General features: G+C 39.5%; 2 protein-coding genes across 3 annotated transcripts; one reads left to right on the forward strand and one right to left on the reverse strand.

Annotated features, from left to right (window-relative positions):
- The first annotated feature begins 1,156 nt into the window (after positions 1-1,156).
- On the forward strand, positions 1,157-7,503 carry LOC131316882 (protein IQ-DOMAIN 14-like). 2 transcript variants are annotated; one of them, XM_058346392.1, is made up of 6 exons: positions 1,157-1,599; positions 3,289-3,386; positions 3,796-4,200; positions 4,914-5,150; positions 6,073-6,204; positions 6,540-7,503. In XM_058346392.1, the coding sequence occupies exons 2-6, from the start codon at positions 3,312-3,314 to the stop codon at positions 7,305-7,307; spliced, it is 1,617 nt and encodes a 538-aa protein (XP_058202375.1). In that variant the 5' UTR covers positions 1,157-1,599; positions 3,289-3,311; the 3' UTR covers positions 7,308-7,503. The 2 variants fall into 2 exon arrangements, with proteins under 2 accessions (XP_058202375.1, XP_058202376.1); XM_058346393.1 differs by lacking the exon at positions 1,157-1,599 and adding an exon at positions 1,819-1,904.
- Positions 7,504-8,792: 1,289 nt separating this feature from the next.
- LOC131316883 (B3 domain-containing transcription factor VRN1-like) lies at positions 8,793-14,344 on the reverse strand. Its single transcript, XM_058346394.1, has 4 exons — positions 14,014-14,344; positions 10,185-10,941; positions 9,893-10,089; positions 8,793-9,338 (listed from the first exon to the last, which is right to left on the reverse strand). Exons 1-4 carry the CDS (start codon positions 14,137-14,139, stop codon positions 8,964-8,966), a joined length of 1,455 nt encoding a protein of 484 aa, XP_058202377.1. The 5' UTR covers positions 14,140-14,344; the 3' UTR covers positions 8,793-8,963.

The raw sequence follows: 14,344 nt of genomic DNA on the forward strand, positions 1-14,344 counted from the left end.
ATTAGGTTAGACTAACGATTAATCGCCAATTACTAGTTAATATGTACCGATTAATCGCTCCAATGTAGCCGACCGGCTAACTAGCGTCTAGCGATTTTTAGAACATTGTTCAGATTACTACAATAAATGCGCGGTGGAACTCACAAATGACCGTGGTGGAAACTATGGGTTTTGCCGAGCATATTCCGCAAAGCGAATACAGAGCGTTCGATCCGGCCATTCATCTCTGCAATTAACACTTAGGTCTTAACTCAATAATTGACGATTCAGATTTGTATGCGTTTAAATTCAATCCAAACTTTTCATGCTGAGATGAATGACCGGATCGATCGCTTTTAGCGATGCTCGGAGCATACAAGCTATTGATGTTCGACTGTTCGTTCAGTGTGATCCTTTTTTTGGTACGACCTTAGAAAATGGAGTCCTTTTTTTTTTTTTTTGCTAAAGCTATAAAATGGATCCGGAAAAAATCCTCACAGCAGTGTGCTTTGCCTTGGTGGCACCTATAGTCTCATTTTTAATCATTCTTTAAGTGCACCAGCCGCCATGTGCAAACACAGTTGTTTTTTTGAAAATGTGGTGCAACACAGTGCACTTGTGGGATATTAAGGGGGTGTTCCAACTCTAAAAAAAGAAGGTTTTGGAAAAAGGAAGGTAATTTCAAGCCCAAAAATTATATGTTTATGCAAATAATTTTTCTACCAATATAGATCTTGTTTGATAGATTTTATTGAGATCTTTTATACGGTGCAAGAAAAATCAAAAAATTATTTTTCATTTTCATTATATTTGAGTTTGAAAATTGAAGAAAAAGAAGTTTTCAAAAAAGAAGGTTAGTTGGAACGGGGCCTAACAAGGCATCAATGTCATTATCGGAGTTCTGATTAGTTGGTGAATTTGCTCTTCATCCAATTGTAGAAGATTCAATTTTTAGCTACAGGCGGGAAGGGAAAATTTTTCTTGTGAATCATCCCGGCACGGATGCCTTTGAGCGAACCTAAAAAAAAATTAGTCGAGATTCACATAAACTGATCCGGACACCGAGAGTGTTTGAAAATAAAAATTGTCATTGTCGGACAAACAAAGAATAATATGGTAGAGAGGAGGAGATCAACCTAATCGTTTAATCGATCGGATTTGTTGCGTCAGTCAATTAATAGTCTTCCCATCCAAGTAAAGTAAAGTTGAAGTTGGCCAGCCATCCTCATCTCCTGAATGACAAATTGGCCAACCTCCCATCTCCCCCACACTCTCTCTCTGATCCCACTAAAAGAAAATTATAAAACCACAAGAAAGGTGAAAGGTAGGAGGAAAGGTGAAATCTTTTGCAAGGAATAACCAGATTCATCATCAAAGATGTAGAGAGAGAGAGAGAGAGAGAGAGAGAGAGGGTAAAAGCTAAGTTTGAACAGAAACTCTAAAAAGGACTGAATTTTTGCTGCGAAAGGAAGAAACATGTTGTCGTTTGGGAAAGGAGAGGGTGGTTAGTGAGAGAGAGAGAAGAGTTCTAGAGAGAGAGAGAGGCCGGCCTAGTTCACCTCTCTCCCTCTCTCTTTTGCTTCCAACAGCTTTCTGGGAGGTTGGAAAAACTCCTTCGAGGTACAAATATGCTCATACTATTGCCACTTAGGCATGATTTAATTCTTGGGTTTTGTGCTGATTTTTTGTTCTTGAGTTATTTACTGAAACCGCCTGTAAATCATTAAAAAGTAGGGATTTTCGAAATGGGGATGCTGTGAAGTATCCCCTGCAAAGCGGCCCTCGGCAATTAATGGCTAGGATTTAGAGGGTTCAGATTTACGCTCAGATTCAACCTGAATCATCCGTGCGGAGATGAACGGCCAAATTGGCCGCTTTGCAGGAATGCAGCTCGGCAGCATCCCTGTCGTATTTTTGGACATAGGGTATGAAGGTTTTATCGTTTTCCCTTAGTGGGTACCAAAAATTTGTGCTTAATTCTCCTATAAAATTTCTACAAGGTTAAAATATTAAATAAATAAACTACGTTCATATTATTTCCAATTCATTGTTGGGTTTTGAGCTGATTATTGTGTTATGTAATTTGAAATTGGCTGTAAATCATTAAAAGGCTGGTCTTTTCTGATATTGGGTTTAAAAAGTTTTAATTGTTTTTCCTTTTTGGAAATAATCTGTCTGTTGTTTTCTTGGTGGATTCTTGATTTTCCAATATTACATAAATCTGTCCAACGGAAAAATACATGCAAAAGTACATGCATTGTATAAATATATCAACCTTGTTCGGATTTTAAATTTCTTAGAGAAAAAAAACAACTTTTTCTTCTTCTTCAAATTTCTTAGGCTTGTACAAAAACAGAGGAACTATATCTAGCTTTTGTTCTCGAATATGTCCATTTCTTCATGTGTGTGCATAAATATACATATAGGTACAATGTGTCCATTCCTTCTGTGTAGCTTATTTCTGTTTCGAGAACCTCTACTAACAAAACAACATGCACAACATTTGGCAAAACATGCTTATTCGGCGGTGTTTCGTTGACAACTGGGTGGATTGTTAGTTCTCAATAACCGACGAGATGCTGCCACTTGCGCATGTTGTGCATGTTGTCGTGTTCCTAGACCTCCTCTTCTGTTTGTGAGTAAACAAGGTTGATTACTACCGTTTCTAGGTGATATTGTTATGTGAAAGCATGCAGAGTATCTGTTTACTTTTTGAGAATTTGCATAGCATATGAAATTTCCACAATCTAGTCTGTTTTCTCTGCTACATGCTTTTAATGGTTCTCCTTCTTTCCTTTTTCTCCATGTTCATTATTCGCATTTGAATTACCCAGGAGAGACAGGAATTTTCTTGTCGCTAATCGATTAAGCTACAATATCAAACTAGTCCCTTTTTTTTTCATTTAGATCTGTTAATCCCAGAAGCGTATGCATGGAACTCGGATACGCGAATTTGATAATCTCCTTGATTGTTCATCTTGGTGTGATCTCATTATTTGTCTTGTGAATCTATTGTTCGAAATGGAAGTTAGATCAAGATGATGATAAGAGGCACGCGGAAAATATACCACTGCAAAATGGGAAAAAGGTGTTGAAGAAAGAAGATGCAGGACTCGTGATCATAAATTTCTGATGTAGTCTTTTATGTATTTTAATTGGGCACGAATTTCTTGTGTTTGGAATGTTTCCAAATATTGTCTATCTGTAAGGCCGCAACAAACAGATCTGCATGTAATATAGTCTGTGATTCTGGATCATAAGAACTCATTTTTCTACTAATTTTGCCGTTTAATTTGTCTTTCCTTTTAGGGAAAAGATGTGATACTAGAAAGATGGGGAAGAAAGGGAGCTGGTTTTCCACGATCAAGAGGGTCTTCACACCCAACTCCAAAGAGAAGCCAGTTGATGTAAGGAGAAATTTAACATGGTTTGTGTTTGGAGGCAATTTAGTCATACTATGATTTCTTTTCGCATTCTTTGTTTCAGTTTATGCCCATGGAAATGAGATGTTCTAGTTTCTAGTAGTGCTAGCTTTATCTTCTGTTCAAAAGAACCCGACACATCTGAGGTTTTAGTTCAATCAGCCAAGTTTTCTTGATTTTAGTAGTGATCATATTTGGTTACTGCATACTAAACTCTACCCGTCGTGCCAAATTACCGAAAATTTATATATGGGCTACATGGTGTAATCTTGCTTTGAACAAAAATCTACACCCGGTAGACCATCTTGAGTTCTGTTTGCACTATCTACTGGCTTTCAAGAATTTTGGAACATATTGCCAAGATTTTCCCCGTGATCATGTTCTGTTGTTGTAGGGGTCGGGGAAAAAGAGCACGAAGGAAAACAAGAAACGAGGGATATTGAGGCATGGGGAGTCCAAATCATTCATGCCTCTGTTCAGGGAACCGAGCAGTATCGAACAAATACTCGGGGAAATGGACCAACAGCAGTCACTTATTAGGCCTCCCACACCTGTTGAGCAACATACTCTGCCGCCTTTGGTACTTCCCAGGGCTGCCTCCCGGAGTGTAGCTTCTCCGAGGGCTGCTTCTCCACGAGTCACTTCCCCGAAGGCTGCTTCTCTAAGGGTTGGATCTCCTAGAGCTGCTTCCTCAAGATCTCTTCAACACCATAAGGAAATAAGCTACAGGCCAGAACCAACTCTACGATACCGCAATGTTTCGGCCACCAAGATCCAAGCAGCCTACAGAGGTTACATGGTATGATTGTAACTGCCAAGCCATTAAAAAAAAAGATCTTAATTGTCAATCATTTGTTGGTTGAATTTTAATATGATCACTAAATGGCTTGGCCATGGAAATATTTATCTTTTTTTTTTCTTTGATCAGCAATTTATCTTGTTATTTATAATGCATTCAAAGAGGATAGGGGAAAAAAAGGTAACAAGGTACAATTTGGCTCAATTTGATGAAGTCCTATATCTGCAACTAATGTGGCAGTTTAGGTTCTTGTCAGCTGTTTTGTATCATGGGAGACTGTTATTACCTTTCCAAAATGTGAATTGAATGTTCCTGGAGGGCAGTTTGGTATCGTTTTGACTTTTCTGTTTTCATTTTCCGGAAAACACAACAAAAACTTGTTCGCTTTTGGCACCACTTTTCAGGAACACCGGAAAGATGTTAAATTTCCCAAAACAGTTTTTGATACAAGAACGAGCACAATATGAAATCAATAACTGTTTTCAAGTTTCCCAGTCTTGTGTTTCTGACAACTAAAAAATGGATATCCTACCCTTTCGAGGGAATAAATGGACTGCTTGTGGCATTTCGGACAGTACTTAGCTAGGCATCTCGGACTAAGTACATTTGTAGTCACACTTTCATAGGCCCAAGTATGTATTTCTGTTTGATTGACTTGAATCCAGTGATTGGACTCTCAGTGCAATTGACATAGTTTTGTTGATATTACACAGGCAAGGAGGGGCTTTAAAGCTTTGAGGGGTCTAGTTAGGCTTCAAGGAGTGGTGAGAGGCCAGAATGTGGAGCGACAGACTATGAACGCCATGAAAATGATGCAACTACTAGTGCGGGTACAAACCCAAATCCAGTCTCGCCGCATCCAGATGTTAGAAAACCAGGCGCTCCAACGCCAAGCTTACAATAACGATAAGGAATTGGAGAGTACTTTGGGCAAGTGGACCGCGAATCAGGTAGTAATCTTCCCTGCGGCTTAATTTTGAATACTGTCCTACTTATCTCAGGCAGCACTCCTGCACACAAAAAACACAGATAAGCACTTAGACAGATCACATCGGCATGGGCTGACTCGTCTTATTGTTTTGTGCTATTTTATGTGACTGGTTTTTGTGTGCTTATTAATTTTGTACTTTGGCCGGCCATCATTAAGTAAAATCCATCGAAGCGACCAATTTACCAACACTGTTGACCTGCAGATGTACAATTTATGACAATGCTAAGGGGCCTAATGATAACGACCTCTATAGCTATGGGTAACGTCGAGGCCACCTTCGTAGTCGATGAACCGGTAATTGATTCGACAAGACCAAGACTTTGGATTGGTTTAATATAGAACCTATTCTTTTGTTTGCCCTGGTATATTTTGATGGTATCCTCTTTTGTTTCACCAAGTACTCTGTATATTCATACTAGCCAGTATTTCCAAGCAAATCGCTAAAAAGGGATGGAATGTACACAGCAAATTGCACCATCATTTGTTCATCTAGGTGAACGGCAAACCATTCCGAGCACTGACAATACTGCTAGGAATATGCGGATCCCTAACTAGCTAGGATATACGAGACTACGAATGCTGAAAAATAAAGATCACACGAGAAATCCAAAATATTTTACGTGGTTCACCCAACTAGGGTTGTTGGGATCTGCATCCAAGGTCTTTGCGGCTGTTTCGGTATGAAAAATAATGAGTTCTTACATCGGAGTTGCCCTAACGCTACAATATCTGTTGCTAGGATTGTAACCACATGCGCCCTCAATGAAATAACACCTATCAGGCTTCACACACTTAACGCATACCATTCCTTTGCAAAATCATTCCCAGCTTACCAAATACTAGGTAGGTGCAAGAGTTATTGAATGGTTGTGTTGGTATAGTCTGAAGCAGGGCTCCATGAGGATTGGGATGACAGTGTGCTGACAAAAGAAGAAATAGAGGAAAGGCTACAGAGGAAGGCGGAGGCATTGATCAAGAGAGAAAGAGTAATGGCTTATTCATACTCCCACAAGGTACCATACCCTTTATTTTTTCAGCCCAAAACTCATTGAACAATGATACGTGCGGAGACTCTTGTCCACAGATTCGGGCAGAGATGTGTTCGGAAATGTCTGATACATGTGGCGCCTCCATTATCTTGTGAGATTCACGTGCATTGGATGGTTGTGTACACATTTGTATCCGGATTTGCACACAAAAGTCTGAGTGCACAGACTTCTCTGAAACACCTTTGTTGACATCCTTGAGAACAGCTCAACTGAAGGGTCTATCATAATTAGTTTCTTGAGTTTCTTGGATTTCTTTTCTAATTCGTTGTGTCTGAATTTTACAATCTCTATGCCCTCAGTTGTGGAAAGCTAATACTAAATCAGCTCAAATATCGCCAATGGACCCCCGGTCCGGTGGCTTTCCATGGTGGTGGAACTGGTTGGATCGTCAACTACCACCGCCTGCAAATCCTCCCGAAAGCCAAACCATGAAGAGCTTTCTAGTAACTCCTCCAAGGCCAAAACCGAGCCCAACACCCTCACCCTTCAACTACAAGCAATCCAATATCGGGGCCTCACCGTTCAACTACAAGCAATCCAATATCGGGGTCGACAATCTTGAATTGCTCACACCGAGGTCAACAAGATCAGCAACACCGATGAGAACTAGGTACCAATATACCCCTTCAAATCGAACACCAACAAATAGCTCATTTCAGATGAAGTATTCAAAGCCAAGAACCAGCAATGCCGGTTCTGCTTTTGATATGAAGGACGACGACAGCCTGATGAGCTGCCCGCCTTTTTCTGCTCCAAACTACATGACACCAACTGCTTCGGCCAAAGCTAAAGCCAGAGAAAGTGGCGGCATTCTCAAGGACAGCATCCTGAAGGACAGGTTTCCAGGGACTCCGGGTGCTGATTCCAATTCCAAGAAACGGTTTTCATTCATGCTAACGTCAAACTTTGCATCTTTCAAGTGGAACAAAGGCTCTAGCAAGGACTCAAATCCTCGAAGGGTAATCGAAAAACACAAGTCTTTGCATTCTGTTGGGGATGTAAGTATTGATTCAGCCGTTTCCATGCCTGCTGCATTTGGGAGGAAACCATTTAACCGGTTTGTGTGATATTACATTTGCATTTGCTTTTTTCTTTTCAACCATTTATTTGAAGTATTGGGCTTCTTTTTCACTTTTTTTTTTTTTTTTTTGTAGCAGTGAGTGTGTGGTTTGATATGATAAAGTGCAAAATGCTGATGTAAAATAATAAAGATATAGAAAATTATGGTTTGTTTGAATGTTACAGGATTTGGGATTTTCGAAACTGAATTATGCCCCACCAATTACTAAGTTATTTGATGATGACATTCTTCCAAAGTGAAATCCTGGGAAACACACAAGCTGCAAGCATGTTTTTCTGAGAACAGGAGCAAGGGGAAGAAGAAGATTGTGAAAATTGTACAAATACTCTATACAATTATATAGAGTCTCCAACAAGACTCTAATCCTCCAATTCTAATTCCCTAGAGTTTCGCTTTGGGAAGTGATTTTGGCATTCTCTTTTTCTCTAAGGGCACTCTCCTTTTCTCTCCATTTCCATCACCTAATAGAGACACATCACCTAATAGAGATACAAAGGGGAGTGATTTTCCTTTGCTCTTTTTTTTTTTTTTTTTTGTATTTTGTAAAATTGAGAGAGAGGAACATAGGGAGGAGAGTGGAGCGAGAACATGTGGAGGAGGGAGTTGGGTATTTTGAGAGAGAGAGATTCCTGAGAAGTGGGGAGAGGGCAGTTGAGCTTCATAAAAGATTTGTTTATACTAGTATTTGTTTTGTAATTTTTAATTAAATTGAGTTAATACTACCTCACACTTAGGCATGCACCGAGCCGTGCTCTGTAGTGCGCTTAGGAGTGCAAACGAGCCGAGCTCTATAGTGTTCGAGCAAGCTCAGTTCTTTTATAAACGAACCAAGCCCTTAACTAGCTAATTCCGGTACATTTATTGAACGAGCATTCTATAAATAAGGCGAGCCTGAAGAAACGAATTGCACTTTTTCGAGCCGAGCCACACTTTAGGGTGTTGAACTCGGCTCATTTACTACCTGAGTCTAAAACTCGAGCTCGATTACTCACGAGTCAAACGGAGCCAAGTCTCAAACTGCTTCAAGCAGTTCAAATCGTTTGAAGCCGTACTCACACTCAATTTTTAATGCATAAACAGTTTCCGTGCAAAGAACAGGAAAAATGCTAGTATAAAGCATGTTCTAGTACAGGAGAGTAGATTTTCTTCTTGAAAATGATGCTAAAAGAACCTTAAAAGAGAAGGGGGGAAACAAATATCAAAAGTTTTATGAACTGATAATGTCAGCAAAAAGGTGATAAAAGAAGATGGAGCCAAGGGAGACAAATAGGGGCGATCGTCATGACAATAATTTTATAAAATAAAAACTATTATTACTAAAATAAAAAAACTTATTCCAAATTATATGGGCCTGACTAGATTTTATTTTTTTTGATTTTTAAGTTATATTTAAAGTTCTTATTAGTCCTCTATTTTTGTTTCAATACAGGAGACTCACCAAAATTTCCAAAGCCAAATTTAATGTGCCGAGTGAAATACTAAAAAACAACTACTAAGAAGGAATTAAGAGAAAGAAGGTTTTGAAAGAGCAGACAAGATGCCAATTTCTGTACGGACTACTCCCAAATTTCTTGAACACAAAAGGGAAATTGTTCGTCGAGTTCACATTCTACCAAAGAAAAGAAAGTTTTACTGATAGATTTCATCCATTCAGCTCATTACCAGAGACTGATTTCACTGATTTGGACCGAGTTGTTACTCCATAGGCCGGTTCGCTGTTCTGCATTGTTTCATTTATCGTCTTTCTCGCGGGTACAGGCCGTTCTGCATCTGGGGTGACCCGATAGATGGTAACTTTGAGCACGATATTGACCGTCTTGATCAGCTCAAAAATACAAACATCACCCTCCTCCAACCTGTTATCCAGAACAAATTGATGCCACCCCGTGGTTAATTTAGCCGAACCATTCTCCAGCCACGTGCACCTGATCTGCCACTCTTCCCCGGTGGAAACTGCAATGGTTATGAATTGTGAAACCCCTCCGAGATACCTCTCAGCAAATGAAGATGGAAAATGCTGCGCAGGAAAATAACAAGATTTAGGCGCGGTTTGTTAAAATGTGAAATAAATTCCTTTGAAATATCTTTTACCCTTTTTCTGTTAGTTAGACAGCATTCATGTGAACAATATTTTTCGTCAAAAATGAATTCTGTCGATCAACCGAAAAACAAATTTTGTGCTTTGAAACTCAGCCAGGCATTTTAAGTGTCCTCATCTGTTCATGGCAAGCCTCATAAACGCAGCAAAACTGCTGTTGGAGGTGCAATATTCCTGCTCCAGCATTGGTTCTGTAAAATTGTAATACAAAGAGTGTTCCATCGCCACGTGGAATCAGGAGCTGAGGTTTTTTTTTGGACGAGTGTCTAGCTCTTGCCATGGTGAACTTTGTTTTAAAGTATAAATTCCAAATGCAACCCTCGCGGTAAAACATGTAGAGAACAGTAATTTTTTTGCAAAATCATTTCACGTGACAACCTTTTACTAAGTGAAATATTTCACATCGAAACAAACGTAAGATCCTTTAGAAGCGAAACCAAAAGATCAAGTAAACACATAAATTTAAGGCTCACCAGGCTATTTCCCTTGTGTGTGTACGACGATCGTAACAAAACCCTGCAGAATGGATTTTCAGAACGAAACATCCTTGATATATTTTGCACTTTAACTTTTTCTTGGGGTGTCACGGCTCTCGATCTCCACAAACTTGTTTCAGCGCCAGGAGTTGGTGACTTGCTCACTTTTTTTTTAGCTGAATCCTCGCATTCATCTGCACAAACACATCAGTTACCTCATACTAAATAAATTTATCATGGTAATAAAAGTAGTATGATACAAGTTTAACAAGATTGCAAGGTCCAATACCTATTTTTCTTTTTCTGGTTTCTTGATTCAACCTAGTTTCAGATGTCATAAGCTCACTTAGCAGCACTTCCTTCACTACATAGGACAAGGGCGACCGTGAGTTGGATATTCCTGCTCTGTTTGCTTTGGCTGTTTTTTCAAACACACTATCGGCTTCTTTCCTTTCCCAAGAATTAGGAGTTGGGCAGGGAGGAGGGGGATCCAATATTCCAACATCATCATCATCATCTTGTACTTCTTCCTCAATAGGTTCTCGGTATCCACAACTGGATTCTCGGTAACCACACTGAACGCATGGAACCGGTGCCTTATCCAAATTCTTGAAATTGTGTAGCTTATCTCCCTTTGTACTGTTTAGTTTGGCTTCAGACACATTATCAGCTTCTTTGATTTCCCGAGATCTAGGTGCTTGGCGCGGAGGGAGGCGATCCATCAATCCAACGCAATCGTCTTCCTTAACAGGTACCTGGTATCCACAACTTGGTCCTCTGTGACTGTTGCATTGATAGTTTATCTCAGCATTACCAATGTCATATATGTTCACTCTCAAGGTTGAGTTCCCGAGGAATGTGAAGATTAAAAGGCACTCCACACCGATAGAATGGTGGTTTACAAATTCATGCCAACCGTCAGTGAAGCAAAACTTGCCATCAATTTTCTCTAATCTGACATGGCAAACACAACCATTTGGAGTTATGAGAGTTGCAACATTAGGAATTTCATTCCCAAGCTTCTTGATGAACTTCCCCGGGATCCTCTGCAGTGAGACAAGTCCGTTAAAATTTGTTCGCTTGTATTGAATGTCCAAAATATTACTTTTTGAAAAGTATTTTTCATGTTACAATCTTACAGTAAAAACACGGTGATTCTAAAAATTTCTGGTGTTAGGCTTTAGGAATGGAGAAACAATCACGAAGCATAAATGTCTACCTAGTATCATGACTAACAAGAAGGACTCCAATTCAATTCAAGAACCAATTCCCGGGACAAAAGGTTTCTATATTTCCATTTCGAGTTTATCTTAAATTGGATGCCCATAGGCCAAAGAATGCAGATTTGTACACAATGGGAAATGAGATCAAGGAGAAATGTACAATGCAGATTATAGAGTATCAGAAACATGTTTAATTAGTCTTGGTTTATCAATCAAGTTGATGTCAAATGAGTTTCTAATTGAGACGACTTCAAGACGCTTGGTTTTTCAATTTGAGCCAAGAAGTGGATTGTTGATTTGGAAACTTTACTAGCTTAAAAAATTGTTCAAGCATAATTTGATTATTGATCGATCTCCAACGAGCTTTACATGAACTCAACACAAGGGTATTCTCGAGCAGCTTGAATTGTTTAAAATCCCTACTTAGACTTGCATGAGAACTAGAGTAATATAACTCCAGTGCTTCAAAACCACCAAAACTTTTCTCAAGTTTCATACATCGGACAACAGGGCTCAAATATGCACCCAAACAAAGTTTACCAATGCAACAACGGAAAAAAACACTTTGGGACTTGTTTGTCATGCCGCATAAGGGGAATAAGAGCCTTTGAACTACATGTGGAGAAAAATAGGCAAACAAACAAACAAACACATACAGCGCAAAGAATAACCATAGAAGTTAAAAAGCCAAATACGAAAGACATAAGCATTTTACGTGGTTTCCCTATTTTGTACCTAAGTTCATACTAAAAAAGAGTACAAAGTACATCTACCGCGTACAACATGTACTGATGTCTGCGTCTCGTAGACAATACATGAAATTGCATCGGACTATCATCTTTTACTCCCGGGTTTCACATAAACCGAACAGGTTCAAGTTTTCTTTTTAACTCAGAGCAGGGCTATAAAAACACGGTCACGGAGTTTAATGTTATTGTATGAAGGAAACAATGTATCAAAGCCTTACTTCTACAAGCATGCTAAGCATAATTTCTAGACAGAGAAAAAGCCAATGCAGGCAATGTAGGCAAGAAACATCTCTAGACAGAAAAGAAAACAAGACAGGAGGGGGAACTGATCTCCATAGAGAAGTCAGCTTAGCCTTCAAAGCAAGAAAGGTACAGAATATACCAACACGTTCAGTCTGTTTGTTTGACGAGATTAATAGTGGAAAAAATACATCACGTGACAAGCTAGATAATTTTATTGACGGTCTTGCTATTGTCAGCCCAGTGAGTTGACGATAAATACACTAGAAGACAAGGAAAATACATATTTCTGTGTACTTTTTACACTATTTAATACACATTCACACACTTATTATTGTCAGCCAATTGGTTTGATTTTAGAACTTTCCATTTATTGAAGTTATAGTGAAGAGATTCATATCACAAAACGAACATAAATATTCATTCAGAGCGTAACAATTTTGAACTGAATACCAAATTTATGATCAACTTAACATATAGTGAAATCCAATATTTTTCATGCTTATATCCGATCAGACAAGTGAGCTCATATTAGACCTAAGAAGCAAGTGTACATGGTACGATACGGATACGGATATGTCGTGGGAATACAACTACACTCCAAATTCAAGAAATAGCTAAATGACTCGGGCATGAGGTATCCAACAACAATAATAGTCTAACGCCAAACTTAATGCAAATTATATTTTAATGTCACTATAGTTAATAACCTGTTGACCAAAATCCCTACTCCGTATTATCTACACAATTATGTTAAGCATAGAAAAATGAATTCGTATGTATAGTTTGGTTATTGTGTGGGGTACCGCAAGCAAAAGTCAAGGAAAAATGTTTCTGACATATATTTCGTGTATCCGGTACGAATTTAGAAGACAAAAGTACCATGTAAAATACCGATCCCTGTTACGTTACGGTAGGGGTACGCCGAGGTTTTAGATGTACTCGTGCTTCATAGACAGTAGGACACAAAATGAAAAAACAACACTTAGGGTTCGTTCCGGAAAGGTAAATAAGTACTTATTTTTTAAAAAGGCAATTTCAAGCTCAAACATTATGTGTTTACGCAAATAATTTTCCTATCAATATGGATCTTATTTAATAGATCTCATTGAGATCTTTAACACGGTGCAAAAAAATTGAAAAATTATTTTTCATTTACATTATTTTTGAGTTTGAAATATGAAATAAGTACTTATTTTTTAAGAAGGTGTTCTGGAACGGGGCCTTATTGTTTGAACTGCGGCTCATATGCTAAGTACGAAGAGATACTAAAGAGTTCTAGAAAGAAGTTTAGATGCCTGAGCGGAACGTAACGAGAGCGCAACGAGTGGAGCGTAAACCCTACTGTGATAATAATAACAGCAGTCGCTCTTGCTCCTGTAACTTACCCGGTTTTAGAGAACCACGTCTCTGTGTTGATTTCTTTACTCTTTTATACTCGTAATTCGTGCGTGAGTGTGACAATCCTAACACTTATGAAGAGAGAAAGTATTGTGGGTGTGTGGAAAAACTTTTTGGGTGCCGAGTGGGTGTCGCGTGTAGTACCTGTGGGCGATCTCAAGCCGTCGAAACGTGTTTTAAAGGCACGGCCCAGATTTATTCCCGCCCTCACCCCATCACTCCCTCTTCTCTTTTTTTCTCCCTAAAATTCTGACGCCTGACGATCCACGGCTGGGATCGCTTACGCGTGTGGTACCTGCCCAACACCCAAACACTTCTCGTGTGTGAGAGGATGGTTTGGGGCACCGTTACGTGCTAACCTTCTTCTCGGCTACACACTCAACTAGAACTTCACAGAAATGTGCGGTGAAGACGAGTGTTGGGACATCATGCTCGTGGGCCACGACCACCCATTAGGAGCAATAATTTTCCGTGTGTGAGAGAGAGATGTGAGATACGTACGTACCAGCCTCTCTTGAGCACTGGTTGATACAATCAGTCTGCAGAAGTTTGGATAATTATTCTGACTCGCCACACAACTCCGCCGCCGCTGGCAACCGGAGTCGGCTACTTTCCCCCGTTGCTCTCCCATTTTTCAACCAGAGCCGCCAATGTCCGGTTTAATTCATTGAATTCTTCTCTCTTCTCTCTCTGGAGGAAAGTTGGCGTTTACTGTGTCCTAGGAAATAACGAGAGGGACGAAAGGGTCAGATTCAGAGGCCTTCATTCATTATAGTTTTATACTCGGGAAAAGTGGAGGTGGCGCCACCGAGGCGGTTGATGTGATGTGATCAGCA

The sequence above is a fragment of the Rhododendron vialii genome, chromosome 2a (genome assembly GCF_030253575.1).
Source record: "Rhododendron vialii isolate Sample 1 chromosome 2a, ASM3025357v1".
NCBI classification, from domain to species: Eukaryota; Viridiplantae; Streptophyta; class Magnoliopsida; order Ericales; family Ericaceae; genus Rhododendron; species Rhododendron vialii.